Source organism: Phoxinus phoxinus, assembly GCF_949152265.1.
Source record: "Phoxinus phoxinus genome assembly, chromosome: 22".
NCBI lineage: Eukaryota > Metazoa > Chordata > Actinopteri > Cypriniformes > Leuciscidae > Phoxinus > Phoxinus phoxinus.
The window spans coordinates 26,289,463-26,309,337 of NC_136897.1; the positions used below are offsets into that span (position 1 = coordinate 26,289,463).

General features: G+C 38.2%; 1 protein-coding gene across 1 annotated transcript; it reads right to left on the reverse strand.

Annotated features, from left to right (window-relative positions):
• Positions 1-940: 940 nt before the first annotated feature.
• tnfrsf1b (tumor necrosis factor receptor superfamily, member 1B) lies at positions 941-19,531 on the reverse strand. The gene is made up of 9 exons (XM_079597773.1): positions 19,327-19,531; positions 12,610-12,709; positions 12,346-12,471; positions 10,949-11,101; positions 10,473-10,563; positions 10,072-10,385; positions 8,227-8,301; positions 8,021-8,055; positions 941-3,407 (listed from the first exon to the last, which is right to left on the reverse strand). The coding sequence occupies exons 1-9, from the start codon at positions 19,387-19,389 to the stop codon at positions 3,009-3,011; spliced, it is 1,356 nt and encodes a 451-aa protein (XP_079453899.1). The 5' UTR covers positions 19,390-19,531; the 3' UTR covers positions 941-3,008.
• Positions 19,532-19,875: the final 344 nt, after the last annotated feature.

A 19,875-nucleotide genomic window follows, 5' to 3' on the forward strand; every position in this document is an offset into this window, starting at 1 on the left:
ATAATAATAATTAGCATCCTGAAATCATTCATATAGATGACCATCATTTTAATTTTTGAAAAAGGAAATAAATAGGAAAAAAAATTGTAACATACATATAGGCCTATATAAAAAAAACTGTAAGTTAATTTAATAACAAAAAAAATGCTTGTTTATTTTAATAAAAATCATGAGTGCTTACACCCCAATATTCCTCAACTGGTTTTCAATGGTGTTGTGTGTCCAAAAGGGCGCTTGTACATTATAATACTTACATCATCTGCTCCAATTCTGAAAAAATCATGCAACTACTCAATGAGCTACAAATGAAAACCAGATTTCCTAAACCAGTCCCACAACAAACAGACTGCGGCTTACTGAAGACTTTGTTCCACGTTCAGAGAAAGCAAGCAGCTCGCTCTACAGAGCACAATCGACGTGGGAGTACAGCAACCATCAGAACAGCATGATCAATATTAAATCAGCTCCTAAAGAGAAACTCCTCTGATTCCTTAAGTCTGTTAACAGCTGTATTGATCCACCGCTGGAGGCTGTCCTCAGGCATCATATTAAAGACACTTTCATCTTAAACTGCTTTTTCTTTAAGGTGCTTTTTTCTGCTGGTCTACCAATAATGTTCTGGCAAGGAGGACTACAGTTTGGTCTTGACTACACTGTAGTTTCCACAGTCGTCAGTCTATGAGAAATAAAGCAATATACACGGAATAAAATATGACCAGGCTTTAGACTTGTGGTAGATTCCTGTGCAAAACTCTCTGGCATGATCCCAAGGCATTGCTAGGTCACTCAAATGTTTTTTTTTAGCCTGCATTATTGTCCACCAGGTGAGAAAACTCATGTTAGAGGTTTCATCATGTCTGTAGCACAAACGACACTGGATGAGTTACACAACACACAAAGTAATAGATTCCCTAATAGAAAAAATAACAGACAAACAATTATTAATAAAATTGGGTTTTATACACGTGTATATATATATACAACATTTATTTACAATTGATTTACAGCTTTAAAAAAAAAAACGATATACATATCTTTAATCTTTGGCAATATACTTGGCAGTGCAAATTACAGTATGTTGTTGAATCTCTAATCTAACAAAAGTTTTGGACAGTCTGTGTTGCACCAGAAGGCTATATTTCTCATTCATCTCATGTAATCCCTTTAGTCTTTGTTCTATAATGGAGGAAAACAACAGGACAGTAAAACACTTTGCAACTGGGGAGGTAGAGAAAATAACCACTGGGTGGCGCTAGCTTCATATACAGGCGAAACTCGAAAAATGAGAATATCATGCAAAAGTTCATTTCTTTCAGTAATTCAACTTAAAAGCTGAAACTAATATATTATATAGACTCATTACATGCAAAGTGAGATATTTCAAGCCTTTATTTATTATAATTTTGATAATTAAGGCTTACAGCTTATGAAAACCTTTTCACAATATTCTAATTTTGAATTTTGGGTTTTCATAAACTGTAAGCCATAAAATTATAACAAATAAAGGCTTGAAATATCTCACTTTGCATGTAATGAGTCATAATATATTAGTTCCAACTTTTGCACAATATTCAAATTTTTCGAGTTTCACCTGTAGATAAACAAATCTATTTATTATTCATTGAAAGGATAGTTCACCCAAAAATGTAAATTCTGTCATCATTTACTCATAAGATATTTTGAAGAATGTGAGTATTCAAACAACTGCTGGTTCCCACCGACTTCCATAGTAAGAAGAAAGAAAAAAAATACTATGGAAATCAATGGGGATCAGAAACTGTTACAACAGAAAACAGAATATCTTTTAAAATCCACAGAACAAATAAACTTTTAGAACATATTGAGGTTGAGTATAATGATGACATATGGTGAACTATCGCTTTAAGTCTTATTGGATCAAAGAAGATTACTAAAGAAGTAATCATAAAGCTTTATAACTATGAAACAACACTGATGTACGGTAAATAATTCCCACTAGAGGTCGGCCAATATATCAACAAGGCCAATATTTGGTATTTTGAATGATCAGCATTGTCGACTTTGCCTGTTTGGTGAATTAGTTTAGCAGGATACAGCTTTGTTGGGATGAAGTCGGATGCACATTTTTCTAGCTGGGCCAGAAATTGTGTGTATGAGTAAGTTCCTATCATCAAATTATGTGAAATTATATCAGCCGTCAGTCACCCTGCTATTTACACATCAGCATCGTATGGTGAAAAACACTAGTTAGAGCTAAAGTAGTAATGTGAGCTTATATATCAATCTATGTGTTTTACATATCAACCTTACATAATAAAACATTTTTTTAAAAGATGCAATAAATGTCTTTTAAACCCCTGATTAACATTATATTACATTACATTCGGGCATTTGGCAAACACATTTCTCTAAAAGTATACCGTATTTTCCGGACTATAAGTCACAATTTTTTTTTATAGTTTGGCTGGTCCTGCGACTTATAGTCTGGTGCGACTTATATATCAAAATTAATTCATACTGACTGAGATGAACCAAGAGAAAACATTACCGCCTACAGCCGCGGGAGGGCGCTCTAGTTAGCGGAGTTGTTCAGAAGCGACACCGAGGATGAAGAGTACAGTGGATTCGGTGATGTGTGATGAGATCGGGAGCTTGGTGAACTTGCTTACCGGTAACTTGTTGGACTCGCTGGCTTATGTTAATTTAGCCTATTCAGCCTCCCAGGTATATGTTCTTTATGCTATTGTGTCGATGAATAACTGATAATGTGTTACGCTAACACACTGGACACCTATTCAGCTGTTGTTCTGTGTGCTATTGTGGAGCTGAATAACTCGCCTTTCCAGATTAAATGTCTGTTCTTGGATTTTGTGAAATAAATTTCTAAATAAATGCGACTTATAGTCCAGTGCGACTTTTATATGTTTTTTTCCTCTTCGTGACGCATTTTTTGACTGATGCGACTTATACTCCGGAGCGACTTATAGTCCGGTAAATTTTTTCAGTTTTGCCTGATGGGTAACATTGGATCAGAAGGTACACGGGCCGCTCTCCTGCACTGACTGCAGAGCTTCTTTGCCGTCCTCTTGCTGGCAGGACACACAGACCTCCTCCTGGGAAAGCGGCACCGGAGCTTCAGCACGCGGTGTCAGTGCAGATGTGTTCATCGGGATGGAACAGGACGCTGTCGCTGGGTTCAGCTGGCAGTTGAAGGTGGCCGTGATGCTGAGATTGACTAGCGGGCTGGAGACGGACGGCGACTCCTCCTGACTGGTGCGCTCCGGCCAGTCTCCGCTGATGTGACTCTGGCTGGAGTCCGGCTGACTCTGGCTGTCCGATGAAGACATGGAGGGCTCCTTCTGGCACTTGTCGGCGGTTAATAGATGCTGACAATCAGGTATGTCGTTCTTTGAGGGAACACGCTCTAGCTGAAGAGAACAAGAGATGGGAAAGATGAAGGAATACTGTATCCCACAATGCAATGTGCTCGATTAGAAATGACATTTTCAAAACATTGGATGCATGCAAAATCACATACTTCCCTACTATATAATGGGTGAAAAACAGTACGTGACAAAAGTAGTATGTCAGAATTCACAGTACTCATAAAAGAGTAGGAAAAATGTACCCGGATGACTTACTACTTCTGGTGAGATTGTGAAGTGTGTGTGTATGATGGACACTTTACCATCCCATGAGGCCACAGGAGAGGATTTATGAATGGAAGTGAAGCGACGAGTCACATGATAATGACAACATTGCAAATGTAGTACGTCTAATTACATTCATATTATATAGAACATAATTTTTCAGCGGCTGTGAAGTAATTACTTATTTAAATAAGTACGCAGTCGTAATTTGAGTGGATTAATGAAAAACCGCACAATAATCCTATTTATTTTGAATATATTAAATGTATTACACTGAATTAAATGTGCAATGTGGAAATAAGGTCATGTGACGAATTAGTGTACTAAGAATTTCTTGTTGTACAACCCCATTTCCAGAAAAGTTGGGACATTTAGTAAAGTGCAATAAAATAAAGAATCTGTGATTTGTTCATTTTCTTGAACCTTTATTTAACTGAAAAGTACAAAGAAAATATTTCCAATGTTTTCACTGACCAAATGAATTGTATTCTGTAAAGATAAACACATTTTGATTTGGATGGCTGCAACACACACAAAAAAAAGTTTAAAGATCATAGAATATCCGAGTTAAACTTTTTAGAAAAAGCCCACAATAAGCAGGTGAATTGGCAATAGGTGAGGGTTTCTTGATTGGGTATAAAAGGAGCATCTCAGTCTTTGCTTGCAAAGATGGGTCATGGCTCACCACTCTGTGCCACGTTTCATTAGAGAATGGTCAAACAATTGAAAAAAAAATTCTCAATGCAAGATTGCAAACAATTTCACCATCTACCATTCATAATACTGTGAAAAGAATCAGGGAATCCAGAGAAATCTCAGGCTGTGTAGGGCAGGACAAGGCGGCGTCACCTTCAAGCCCTCAGATGGCACTGCATGAGAAACATAATGCTCTGCTGTTAAATATAGACACATGGGCTCGGGAGTATTTTGGAAACCGTTGTCACTTAAAGGTGCACTTGGTAACTTTTTCAACTTAATAAATCCGTTAAGAAATCATTTGGATGGTTAAATAATCTGTTCTGGTGAGAATGGTTACTTTCCCCGCTCCGCCCCAGCGTTCCCAGGCGGAAAACCAGCCTTGCAACATTGGGACTAACGTCCCGGTAAGTTGAAAATAGGAAGTCTCGTGAGAAGCGAGAAAGAGCGAGAAACACGAACTGCTTTATGATACTGTGTATGATGTATTACCCACCTCGGTAGACATAGCTCCACACGATAAAGTTGGTGCGTCTGGGACTCATTTGTTCACCACACCGGCTCCGACCATAACAAAAGCACATGAGCAGCGGTAGAAAGGGGGAGGAGGGCGCCGGCGCGCCGCAAGTGACTTTACGACAGTGATGTGAAAAATATACGCACCGTAGCTGTAGGGGGAGCTCGTTGAGAAAATCAGCAAAGCGGTGGCTAGAGTTACCGAGTGCCGCTTTAACACAGTCTGCTGCTGCATCAAGAAATGCCACTTGAATCTTTTATGCCGGGAGAAAGCTATACATCAGTTCTAAACAGAGATGTCTGCGAGTTCTCTGGGCCAGAGCTCATTTCAGATGGTCTAGAAGACAGTGGAAATGTGTGCTGTGGTCCGATGAGTGCATGTTTCAGCTTGTTTTTGGGGAAAACAGACAATGAGTTCTCAGTCGCAAGGACAAAAGGGACCATCCAGACTTTCATCAGTGACAGGTGCAAATGCAAACATCTGTCATGGTACAGTGTATCAGTGCAAACGCCAGGGGTGACTTGCATGTCTGTGACTATAATTGACCGTTCGCAAAACCCCGCCCTCGAACGGTTCTAGTCCAATCCTAGCTCAGCAACTGTAACTAAGGAGAAGGACCTCCGTCAAACATTGGGATTTCAGCAAGAGAGTGAAACGATGCCCCGGCCTATGGCAATGAGGTCTGCACGGCTTAAAACTTAAACCCGTACCCAAAATAATGTAACCTGACCCGACCCGAACATTACGGTTATATTTTAAGCCCGACCCGAGTTCCGTTTCTCACCTTTTTATTTTATTTTTAATATGCTGTATTTTATGATTGCTTGCAACTATAATAAAAAAATAGGCTACATGTACAACACCGTTTCACGACGGCACTGCGGCCCCTCATCATTCAGCCAACAAGAGAAAAAGCACGGATCTAATAACGAAACTGTGATGTGGTTGAACAGGAACACAGTCACAAATTCCTCTGGAACTCAAACATTAAACTTCAAAACAAAGTTCGCGCAGTTGCACAACTATTCACACAAATATATCCTTCTCAGTCGGCTGAGTTCTGAATGAAGAGAACAGAGAGTTGATGGTTCAGCGCGTCCTCTGATTGCAGTGTTGTGACTGAGGAGCACATGCGCAAAACAGTTTTGTAAAATGATATATGATCAAATAAAAATGATTGATATATAATTTTACAGAACTGTTTAGTGCATGTGCTCCCGTGCGCTATTCTGTCTATACTTTCTGTCGTGCCCTGGAGGATATGTCACTGCATTACTCCAAAACCAATCACTTAATGTATGGAGCTCAACCCAGCCGTGGCCATGTGTCTGGTTCTCAATTGTTTGACGGGCGTAGTAACAATAACTAAGGGGCGTGGCTTTTGCGAACGGTCAATTGACATGGAGGCGTATATTTAAATTGAACAGAGATATGTAATGGTATCAAGATCACATTATTCCTGGGAAGCAAGACAATGCCAGGCCTCATTCAGCAAGCGCTACATCAGAGTGGTTTATAGACACTCAGAGTGGATGTGCTTGACTGACCGCCTGCAGTCCAGATCTGTCTCGTATGGAAAATATATGACCCATCATGAAAAGGAGAATCAGACAATGATGACCTCAGACTGTCTTCTATCAAGCCAGATTGGGTAAAAGTTAGTATCCTCAGTTCCCGAACAATTCAAAAGTGTGATTAAAAGGAAAGATGATGAGACACAGTGGTAAACATGCCTCTGTCCCAACTTATGTGGAGTGTGTTGCAGCCATCGAAATCCAAATGTGTTTCTCTTTACAAAATAAGATTAAGTTGATCAGTGAAAACATTGGAAATATTTTCTTTGTGCTTTTGTCAGTTAAATAAAGGTTAAAGATAATTAACAAATCACAGATTCCTAATTTTATTGCATTAAACAAAATGTCCCAACTTTTCTGGAAATGGGGTTGTATACAGCACACTGATTTTAGTAGAGAAGGTAAACCAAATCGACACATTTCAAAATATAATATGAGAATTACTACTCTTTTTCTGCTATATAAAATTAATTTATTCCGTTACATGGAAGAAAACAAGATACAGGTGAAACTCGAAAAATGTGAATATCGTGTAAAAGTTCATTTATTTCAATAATTCAACTTTAAAGGTGAAACTAATATATTATATAGACTCATTACATGCAAAGTGAGATATTTCAAGCCTTTATTTGTTATAATTTTTATTATTATGGCTTACAGCTTATGAAAACACCAAATTCAAAATTATAATATTGTGAAAAGGTTTTCATAGCCGTAAACAATAATCATCAAAATATTAAAATTTTTCGAGTTTCACCTGTATATACACTCTTAGGCTGTGTTCAAAATAACTCATTCACAATTCCCTACATCGCCTCCCTAATATAGTCTAGATGAAGGAGTGAATGAAAACAAGTGAGAGAATTCAGACACCGAGTGAGCCAGAAAGGCTGCTGCTTTTGCATAGTTTGTACACTCGTTATTGCGGTGAATTGTGGGATTGAATGAGTGCACTTAATAACGTCCAATATGGTTTCGGACACCACTACAAATGGCTATCTCCTTAAATAGTGCCCTGTTTAAGGATATGAGGCCGATTTCGGACACATCCTTATTATATCTGTACTTGCCAGAAATAGCAAGAGTAGTATGCTAGTATGCTTATCCTTTTTATGTAACAAAACAAGATATATAGACTTACTATATCTTTATATGGCAGAAATAGTATTAGTACAATAATATTATGATGGTATGCTATTCAGAATTTAGGCTTGTTGATTGGAGAAGTTGAGTGTGCTGGAAGTTTATCTTTTTTTACTAGTGGTTAACCTTGTTTGATAGTAAAGCTACACCAAAATGATTGCTTTAAAAGATACTTTTTTTATTTTATTTATATTTATAGTATGCAGTACATCAGGGGTGTCAAACTCAGTTCCTGGAGGGCCAGAGCCCTGCAGAGTTTAGCTTCAACCCTAAACATTTTTTAAAAACACCTGGTCAGCTAATCAATTCCTTCATGCTAATTTGAAAATTGCAGGTGTGTGTGTGTTGAAGCAGGGTTGGGACTAAACTCTGTAGGGCTGTGGCCCTCCAGGAACTGAGTTTGACACCTGTGCAGTACATAGTACATACTGTGCAGTTTTCACTTAAAAAAAAAAACTTACCTTTTTGCCCCCTGGGATTGGAACCTTTTGTACACCTGCAGGAGAAAGTTAGAGAAAGATGTCACCGAAAGAATAAAAAAAGTGATCATGATTAAAAAAAAAAGTAAAGTACCGGATCTGAATCTAAAGAGCAGATATCATTTAACTGATCTACCAAAATTACTTCTTTGATCTCTACACAACTGAAATGAAAATACCCACAATACCTTTTCTCTTACGTAACATGCAAATAATCCCCATCACTGCCAGCGTCAGCAAAACCAGAACACCACAGACAATGACTGAAGAGAACAGAGACAGAGAAAGAGAGATAAAGAGATATAACAGACCACAGAAGAAACAGAGAACGGTTACAAGTGACAGAAAGTGAGGAAGGAAATGCATGACAGAGAATTAAAAAATTCAAACATTGTCAAAAAGTGACTCACTGACAGATACAGTTATCTCCCTCACACTTAAGTCTTGTACATTTGTCTTTTTGTCTGATAAAAAAAGAAAAGAAAAAAAGCTTAAAATCACAGCTTGTAATGTTATGATTCTCCTGTAGCTGATTGTTTTGGTTCATGGCTTAACTCTTACCAAAAACTCATAAAATCCTATAGAAATACTAAGAAGTTAAAATAAAAATCAGTTGGTGGGACTGTTGCACTCTATTAAGTTGCGTTCTGGAATACTTTATTCTGATTGGTCGATCATAGCATTCAGCAGTAAATATTTGTGCATAATGACCGCAAAACTGTTTAAATGATTTCCTGCATAGTATTCTGATACCATGTAACAACCGTGGTACTTTTATAACCGTGCGTTCACACCGCCGCCGGTGAGAGCGTCAAAATTCGCTCTCGCCGCCCTGCCAGCGACGCCGTGGAAAGATTCGTGGACGCTCTGATGCTCTGATGTAGATCGACTGCTTGGTCTTTTTTTAAACTTTATTTAAAGGGGCCGCAAAGCAAACAAGCATGTCGTTCGTTATTTTCGCAGAAGAAAAGAACTTAACAATTATAGTGACATGTTTGCTAACGAAATAAACCAATAAGCCATGTGTGGTGTGGCTTTTGTGTTCATGGTTAAGTGCTATTCTAATTTGCATTCCCGCTGAAAAACAAGCGCTCTAGCGCGAAAATCTTGCCTATAAATAGTGTTGCGCGCCTTCTTATCAAATTCAAATGATCAACCTCTCCTCTAATTTGCTTGGGAACTAATGTGGTCGGAACCAAAGTTTACACTGCGTTCCCTGGAATCCTCTCAAACGGAGCACTTCTACATTCCGATTGGTTGCTGCCGAACCGCGTCATAGCTCATTACCATAAAGTTGACCTGACTTCAACTCTCCTCGCCACTCTCGCCGTCCAAGGCCTCATCCACACTACTGCTTTTTAGTTTAGAAATGGAGAATTAAAATGAATACGATCTCCGTCCACACCAGCGTTTTAGCTGCGTATTAGAATTGATCTCCGTCCACATTAAAACGACTGAAAACGCGGATCACGTGACCATTCACCAACGCTGGGCATGCGCGTGCCGGTGTAAACAGGCGCATGTAGGCAGTTATAGCGTTGTAAAATGCAGAATTTTCTTGCACAACAGCTGCTAGCAAAGACATCAACATCAGTAACGCTTGTAATTCGTTATCCATGTTGCAGTCACGAACGTTACGTAGTCCAGGCTGTTTTTGTATGTTTTCTTCCCGGGGACGGGTCATGTGATGGGTGTCTGACGAATCAGGGAAGGATACGACATGACTGATGACACCCAACCATAGAGCCGAGTGTGAGCCTCTGCGTCAGCGTTTGTAAAGTCCTCCGTTTTGACCGTCTTCACTAATGTGCCCTCCGGAGATTCAAAACGCAAAACGGGGTCGGAGCGTTTTTAAACTTCTCCGTTTTAGGTCTACGTTTTTGCCGTTGTAGTCTGGACGGGAGGTGCAAACATAGCAAAAGGTCTCATTGAAAATGAATGACTTCCGGCCACTTTGACGCTCTCGCCGGCGGCGGTGTGAACGCACAGTAAGGATTGTAAACTAAATTCGAATGAAATGGCCTCATATTTACCAGCGCAGTAGATTAGACTCGTGGTCTCTGGGTTAGGGCCCGTCGTGGTTTGATTCTCTGGTGTGCTTGGCGTCATGCTGCTCGACGGAGGCAGAGATGCATGTGTGGTGGTCGTGTGCATGGGCTGCGCTTTCTCTGTTAGATTTTGCTCTGGTAGATATCTGTTAGAATCCATTCCTCTTGGCTGATGATGCTTTGATGAAATCTGATGAGAAACCTCTGTTGTTGTTGGTGTTGTTGATGGGGGTGGTGTCAAATTACACTGTGTGTCAGCTTTAGAGTTGCCAGGACTTAAAACTGAACCGCCATAGCATCTAACCGAGAAAAAAAAGAGACAAATAAGTCGTATGCATTGGTGTATATTTGTAAGTAATGATTCTTTCTTTCCATTCACATCTTACTGTGTGTGTGGTTGGCAGAGCTCAGCATTACTGCGGTTTGAAAACGTCCCAGACGGACACGGTTTACACATGACATCAGCTTTAGGGGATCCTGCATTCACAAACACAAGGATGATGCCACATGTAACTGGTCTACTCAAACAAATATTCACATACATCATCAAATGACTTTATGGCAAATTCATGTATTTCCCATTGAAACAAACAGCTTTTTATAAAGGAAGTAACCAGCAATAATTAGCTACATGTTGGTTTAGTGATTATAGATATTAAGGGGAGAAGCATTCAAGCATTTTATTTGACAAAAGTTGAATGAGTCATTCATATTTTTGACAATTTTCCCAAGAGACTGTAAATGTTAGATGTGAATGTGTGCTAAAATTAATTTAATCAACAGACATAAATGCTACAAATCTCTGGCTTCCCAGGCTCTTGTAGTGTGTATGTACAGTAGCTAGATTATGTTTGCTTCTTACCTTTTCTGATGATGCGTTCACCAGGTTTGCAGGATTTATATTTTTTACATTGATCACATTCAGAAACCATCTTCACACAGGTCATTCCAGGCTTGCAAACGCAAACAGTTTGTGTATCAGCGGAGCAATTCGTATGATAAGCCAGTCCTTTCTCTAACAAGAAGAATTGAACAGCAACAATTCAATAGGAAATTCAGTTGGGGAAAAAATAAAATAAAATATTTTTATAAGTAAATTCGGTGTTCGCGCACACAAAACTGTTAAAATACCAGTCACAAAGTCGGTTATGTTTCAAGTGAAAGTAAACAGTTGAGAGAGAAATCTGATGTGTATCATTATATTGGATCCGTTCATTCTGTCTTAAAGTGACAGTAGCCTATCAAAATCTGCGGCTGTGCATGTCATTAATATTAATCGAACAACAAAACACATCTTGAGAAAGATGAACATGTTTAATTTATCCAGTGAACACTTTTTTTCGGTGGTATCGAAGTACTTAAATTGGGCTTTAAGTAATAAATGAAAAGCAAAGTTACATTAACCCCCCACCCCCATATTTATTTATTTATTTAGCTGATCAGAGAAAAAATCCGATCCGTGACTCAAAAACCGTAATATGATCCGAACCGTGAGTTTAGTGATTCGTTTAAAGTTCTCTAAAGTTTTATGACTGAACTATATATTTAACTATATTAGTTCAAATTAACTAACAATGAGCATTTGTTAATCTTATTTAATGTTAATTTCAATATTTACAAACACATTATTTAAATCATCTGCATCTGTTAATATTTTTAATGGACCTGTCCTGAGCTAACATGAACTAACAATGAACATGTATTTTTATAAACTAAAGTAAATAAAGATGAATAAATACTGTTAATAAATGTATTGCAAATTGTTAGTAAATGCAAGTGTTACTGTAAATGCTCACATGACCATGTAATTTGTTTAATCTGTACATTTTATATTGTAACTTTCTCATATTTAAAGGAACAGTTAATCAAAACATGCAAATTCTCTTATCATTTACACAAATCATACGGTAGTTTTGTGTGAAGAATAGCCAGAAATTAACTGATAACCTTCACCTCTGTATGCTCATATTAAGATTACACAGATTTTACTTAAAACTTTATGGTGCTTTTTGTAATTTGTGTTGCTTGATAGTCCCCTTTCACTTTCATTGTACATAAAAGTGTGAATATTGTGCTAAATATCTCCATTTGTAGTTTATTAAAGAAAGAAAATCTTCAACGGTTTGGAAGGACAAGAGGAAGAGTTAATGATGACGGAATTATTTTTATGATGAACTATTCCTCAAAGATGTATTCCAATGAATACTAAAAACAAGCCTTTTTGATTCTGAGGTGATTTTATTAAAAAAGTTGACTCACCATCTTTACAACGTGGACAGGAGAAACAATTCTTATAATGGTTAAATTGATCCGAGTACTGTCCATCTGGACAGGGCGCACAGATGGAGTCTGAACTCGCAGTGCACTCCTTTTCCAGACGGGTTCCTACAATAAATATAAATATGTCAAAACCTGCAGTCGTTTCTAAACAAAACTAATAAAGTTATGAACACAAATGGTTACACTCGGTCCTATCGTGGTAAAAACACAGAAACATTTGTAATCTTGTTTTTTAAAACCTACCTGGTTTGCATTTACTGCAGCATATTTGCTGATTTTTTTCGTAATATTCAGTGGTTGTGTTGTCACATACTCTATTTGAGCTGGAATATGGAAGTGGTGCCTATGAACATAAAAGCACAAAGCCAAAAATATCAGACAGTGACATTTTCCTTGAATTATCAGGAACTGATACCTGGACATGTGAGCGAAACAGTGTGCATCATTTCCTCCTATATGTCTTTTCTCAAGGACGCTAACGCTGCAACTATAGGGTATTTAGTGTGGGACAGACACAACTTTTATACAAGGTTCACTGACATGATAAAACACGTGAAAAACAGAGTAACTTCAAATGGATGGATGTTAAAAAAGCTGATAGCTACAAAGCTAGTCAAAAACTACAACAAACTAGGGATTTCAGCCAGGCCAATTAACTATTTAGTCTACCAACATTGACAAATCCATTGCATATGAAAAATTGTTTTATTTCAGCAAAAATATCACTGTTTCATTCATTTGATTTCATGAAATTTTGCCTTATCGGAATCACTATCAAACACTAAAAAAAACACACATGGTCAACCAGTAATTTGGCACACGCAAACCCTACTATCTAGATGTTTTGACAGATGTGGGTTTTTCAATGTGGTTGCTGATATGTTGAATGGAAAGGCAATATATACAGTCGAGCTCAGAATTAATCATACCCCTGGTAAATATGATCAAAAATGGCTGTAAAAAATAAATCTGCATCGTTTATCCTTTTGATCTTTGATTAAAAAAATTGGCAAAAGTCTAACCTTTCATTTAAGTAAAATAATTGAAAGTGGGGGGGACATCACATTATTAAATAAATATTTTTCTCCAAAACACGTTGGCCACAATTATTAATACCCCTAGAATTTTTTATGAGTAAAGTATCTCTGAACTATATTCCCATTAATATTTACCTTTTTTTAGCACACCAGGGTGACTAGGAACATGAAATTGTCCAGCTATGACTTCTTGTTCACAGGAGTTTGAATATGAGGAAACACAAAGGCCAAATTCCCTTAATCATCCATCACATGAGTAAAACCAAAGAATATAGTTCTGATGTGCAGCAAAACATTGTTGAGCATCACAAAATGGAAAGCGGCAGTAAGAAAATAGCTAAAGAATTGAAAATCCTCATTTTGACCATCAGGGCAATAATTAAGAAGTTATAATCAACTGAAGATGTTACGAATCTGCCAGGAAGAGGACGTGTGTCTACTTTGCCTTAATGGACGGTGAGGAGGACGGTTTGAGTGGACAAAGACTCTTCAAGGATCACAGATGGAGAATTGCAGAGATTAGTTGAGTCTTGGGGTCAGAAAAGCCAATTAAAAAAAAAAATCAAACAACCCCTACATCACCACATGTTGTTTGGGAGGGTTTCAGGAAAAATGCTCCTCGCTCATCCAAAAACAAACTCCAGCATGTTCAGTTGTCAGACACGACTGGGTCTTCACACGGCACAGGTTCTGTGGTCAGATCAAACTAAAAAAAGAGCTTTTTTAAAAAAAAGATAAAAAATCAAAACCTGACGGCTTCTGCTATAAATCTTATAATGGCCCGTGGTTGGATCTTCCATCAGGACCACGATCCAAAACAAACATCAAAATCAACACAAAAATGTGTTAAGGAGCACAAAAGGAAGCTTCTGCCGTGACCGTCCCAGTTCCCTGACCTGATGAGTGTGTGAACTAAAGAGGAGAAGCAGCAACATGGATCTGGGAATCTGCAGGATCTGGACAGGTTCTGTATGGAGGAATGGGCTCTGAACTCTTGTCAGGTGTTCTCCAAACTCATCAGGCATTATAGGAGAAGACTCAGAGCTGTTATCTTGGCAAAAGGAGATTGCAAAAGGGTATTTAATAAAAGGGTATGAATAATTGTGGCCAACGTGTTATGGAGAAAAACATTTATTTAATAATGTGACTTCCCCCCCACTTTCAATTATTTTACTTAAATGAAAGGTTAGACTTTTGCCAATTTTTTGAATGTAAGATCAAAAGGATAAATGATGCAGATTTATTTTTTACAGCCATTTTTGATCATATTTACCAGGGGTATGATTAATTCTGAGCTCGACTTTATATACATACATATACACACACACTAATCTCCCGTAATCTTCACAGTGAAGAGGTGAACCACACGCACTGTGGAAACTGATATGAATGGCCAAATTGGGCCAAATGCAATGGATAGAGGCAAGGATCAAAGCTTGTTGTTTTTCTGTCCTCTAATAATCTTCTGACCAATAGATTGATATCCTGAGATCTCTGCATGCATACAGAAGATGTCCATGCACAACTCCAAATGATAAACACTGACAGAGGAGATGGAAGTAGGAGCAGAGGAGGACATAAGCAGAAGTGAAATCAGAGGGAAATTACTGGTAACTACCGGTAGCTAAATAATAATATACAAATTTGCGAGGGAGAAACAATAATGCCCGGGAAACTCAGACCGGGAAACCAGACAAACTGTTTAGAGGAAAAGCAAGGGACTTTTGCAAATCATCTGGAACTTTTTGACTGCTTTAAAAGTCAAGCTTGAATTTGTGTTTATGTGTTTTTAAAACCAGCCACACATAAGATATACCAAGGCTGATTTATAATATCTAACGATATGTAGAATTTTGCTAGATTGTTTGATCTCCACAAATGAATATAACAGAGCATATTATCGAGGTCACATCTAACTCCGAATCAAATGTAAAAAATAAATAATAATTATGCCTCAAGAAAGTTATGCACCAGTCAAGAAGAGTAAATATGTTTGCATTGAGCTCCTAAAGCAGGGGTGGTTGAATATGATTTAACTTTTCTAACTGTAGTTAGTGTGTAATGTTGCTGTTTGAGCATAAACTACATCTGCAAAGTTACAACGCTCAAAGTTCAAAGCAAAGGGAGATATTTGCTTTTAAAGAAATTGCTTTTTAAGAACTACAACAAACGGCTGGTAGGGACTACACGACATTCATCCCGGGTTAGTGATATCATCAACCCTACAATTTACATAAACCCCGCCCCCAGGAACACGATTTATAGATTATCAAGACAGAATATGCTAATCAATGACTAGAAGATAACTACACATCAGCAACATAAATTCATCAACTAACCATTCAGAAACGTGGTCTACATGTTGTCACTTATTGGGTCCCTCCATCATTCTGACTTCGGTTTAAGCATTAAAGGCATAAAGTTTTTGAAATTTTCAGTGCATGTGTGTGTGTGTGAGTGCAAGCTGTTGTAACTCCACCCCTGTGCCGCCAGCAACAGCTCATTTGCATTTAAAGGGACAGACATAAAACGGTGCGTCTTTGCTGACCCTCAAAAAGTGACCATTTTAACATGCTATATAAAAATATCTGTGTGGTATTTTGAGCTAAAACTTCACACACACTCTGAGGACATCAGAGACATATTTTACATCTTGTGAAAAGGGCATTATACCCCCCCAGCTAATCAAGTGCTGCCTCCCAATTCACATACTATCCGTCCTATATAGTATAAGAAATTAGAATTAATGTGTCCTAAATCGTAGTATGTTGTTGAAATAAGTATTTCAAAGATACCTGGATGGTCTTCGAACTTTTTCTGGTTAGAATTTGAATACGGCTAATATTGCCCACAACCCATTGCGCGTTGGACGAGGATTCAATTTGAACTACAAACACGAGTAAAATGTGTTGAACAAAACTACAAACATGGCAGATGTGCAAAACGGTTAAGTAGAGAGAGTAGAGTTTAGATAAAGGGGTTTGAGTGATTCATTTTCAGTATCCAACCTGACAAAAATATATTTATTCAATGTTATCCACATTATATTTCATCTGCAACTGCATTGTGAACTTTTATAAAGATAAGTTTGGTCATTAACTTTTAAGTGCATAATAATGCAAATTACAAACACATGAGAGTCTCCGCATGAAAAACCCACGATACAAACTCTCTCCGATATGGTAGGGAATTAAATTAAATTGAATGGGTTTTAACTGTGACAAGATTATAGACAGGATGCACATAACTAAGCGACAGAGCTGTCCGTTAAAGTCGCAATTATGACGAAGTAGTATGTCCAAAGCTGTGTACTCTTCTGCTACACACTCAAAAACTCAAAAGTATGTACTTTTCCTTCACTTTTAGGGTAGGCCTATAGTATAAATAGGCAAATTTGGATGCAGCAAAGATCTTTCTATGCATACTAGAAACTTCCAGGTAGGTGAGGTGAGGAAAGTTGGAGCCAAACTCTGCAGGATAGTGGGCAGGTTTGGACTTTGGGCACCCGTGCCCTTTAGGAACAAGGAACAAGTTTTTGTATAGCCTTTATCGTCACGGTTACTGATCCGTGCTCCTAAAAAGGAAGTTGCAGGAGGATTGTACTTTCTGCCTCAGACCAAAATGCACAGAATGATCTAAGAGTTGTCACAATCGAGTGTCACACTCAATTCATGTGGCGGGTTCATAAATGACTCATTTATAAGTTATAATAACTGAAAAAAATAAAAAAGAGCTGGTCCAAGAAACTTTCTGAGATGCAAAGTCTACCCATTAACGTCAACTTCCAAATTAAAAATCAAGATTTTCAGCAGGAAATGCACATTCTGAGATAATCATGCAGATTAGACGTTACGAAAAATGACTGCATCATCTCTAAAACCACTGACGTCCTCTCAGAAAAATGACAAGCGCTCAAGATGTTGAGAGGAAATTGCTGAGGTGTGTTACTGGGAAACGACCCACATATACAGGCCAGCAGACTTCCTCCATGCAACAGTGAGCTTTACTGAAGAACAGACCTGAGCGATTATCTTTACGCTATCAGTGTACTTGTAAGTCAGCCAAAAAATTATACAGAGGCAACATGTTTACACGTTGCATGTAAAATGCATGCACGCAATTCTGGTTAAAAAGACTAAAACTTTGTATGTAACCAAGCAAAATCATTCAGTAATCTTTCATATACATGAATCATATCTGTGTATTATTCAAGCATGCTCTTTGTTCAGGGCTCCAGCACATTTCTCAGTCAAGGCAGTTTATTCTCCCATGACTTAAAGATCAAGAACAGCAAGTGGAACCTGCAATGTAACTTTTTAAAAGGGTTCGTTGAGAGATAAAATCAAGGCTGATTAACAAGACTTCATTAGCATGCTCACTTGACTGTCTCGCTACATGGTAAAGTACGCGGTCGTGTTCTAGTTAAACTGTGAGATACGTGAACTCCCCACCCTCTCAATCTAGACCACAAGAGCAAGAAGCATCTTATCGTCCTATGATACCAAAAAGGCTTCACACTTGGTTTTGACATACTTGATGGATAAAACTGCTATCCATGTAGACCAGCACACTTATTTTATTTTCTCATTTATCATGTTCAGAAACACTGTCTAGATAGGGAGCTTTAGGCCTATATGTTTTGCCTATGCCCATGATGCCCAACATGTTTCAAGATACCTATGATGCTCAAGAATGTAGTTCACTAGTTTTCAGGTTATGCCCCCAAAAATAAAACTAATTGTAAGATACTTATGATGCTCAGCACAGTTTTTTCGGCAAAGACACCCAAAAGAGCAGTCTATGTAGGCAGTAATTTATGTTTTATTGTGCTCAAAATATGAAGTCTACGTAGGAAGGTCACTGGGGTTTTCCCATGCGCATCATTCCAAAAAATAACGTCTAGCTTAGCAGCTTGCTGAGTTTTGCATATGCCCATGATGACCAAAAGTGCAGACTATAGAGTGGTGCTTATACCCAAGATGCCTAAAATTCTGTCTAAATAGGCAGCAAACTATGTTTTAAGATAGCTATTATGCTAAAAGATTGCATTTAGGTAGGCAGTTCACTAGTTTTGCCCATGTTATGTGTAGGCACACTTGCTGTGAGATACTTATGATGTCCAGGTCACTTTGTTTTGCCAAAGACACTCAAAAATGATGTCTGTAGGCACTTCATCATGCTGTATGATGCCAAAATGTGCTATCTAGGCACTAGGCAGGTGACACAGGTCATTAGTTTTTTCTTTCTCATGTCCGTTTTTCTCTCTCTCAGACACACACACACACACACACACACACACACACACACACACACACACACACACACACACACACACACACACACACACACACGAGTGGTGCCCAAGATCCCCAAAATATTGTCTAAGAAGTAGGCAGCACACTACATTTCAGATGCCTATAATGCCCAAAAAATAAGAAGTCACAGCATGTAGCTCATTAGGTCACTATGACATGACACCCACAATGTTGTTTACGTAGGCAGGCAGCACACTAGGTTTTGCATATGTCCAAACATGCAGCCTAGGTAGACAGCTACTGTATGTTGCCTCTGCACGTGATACCCCAAACGGTAACTTCTTCTTCTTCTTCTTCTTGTTACTGGCCGTTCACTCCATAGGAGTATTACAACCCCAAACGGTAACGTTAGGCAGCTCACTATTTGAGACGCACCCAAAACACGCAACCTAGGCTGGAAGTTTCAACAGCAAAATAACAAAAACAGAAAATAAACATATCCTTCATTTACGATACACCTTTAGAATCCGAGAACTATTGGTTTTCGTTTAGTGTTTTTCAGAAGTATCTTTTCATGTCTATCAAAACACACTTGTGAAAGTCATTAGTATAAGAATGAATCATTACATTGTGTCTGTCAGCAACACACATATAAACCTGCTCGTTACCTTCCCCTCCGCCACGCACCACACCGCCGTCATAAACAATAACCGTGAGATGAGAATCAACATGATCCTTCAGCGACCCGCGCGACTGAATGCGAACTGACCATCACGCGCTGAGCGTCCCGGAAATGTCATACGACAATCCCCTCTGCATGCAATCAGGAAGCGACGGCGTGTGTGTGACACACAAACACAAGACCTCTAAAGTTCCTCATGAACTCAAATACCTATTTAAACCGGGAAATGAGGAGTTAGAAAAATAAAAAATCACTACGTAAATGAAAAAGAAATAAACAATAGCCTTTTCAGAACTATGTTTAGGTCACCAAGCTAATTTGTGAATATTTTGAGAGCATTTTTTCAGTTAAATCACTCAAATGTTATATATTAAATTAGAAAAATGCTAAATAAAAGCATTGCACTGGCTTCATAATTATACTTACATAGTGTACAAATCCATCAGGTGTACTGTTTTACTAAACTGGGTGTGTGATGGATGGATGTGTGATGGATGGATATGGATAGATAGATAGATAGATAGATAGATAGATA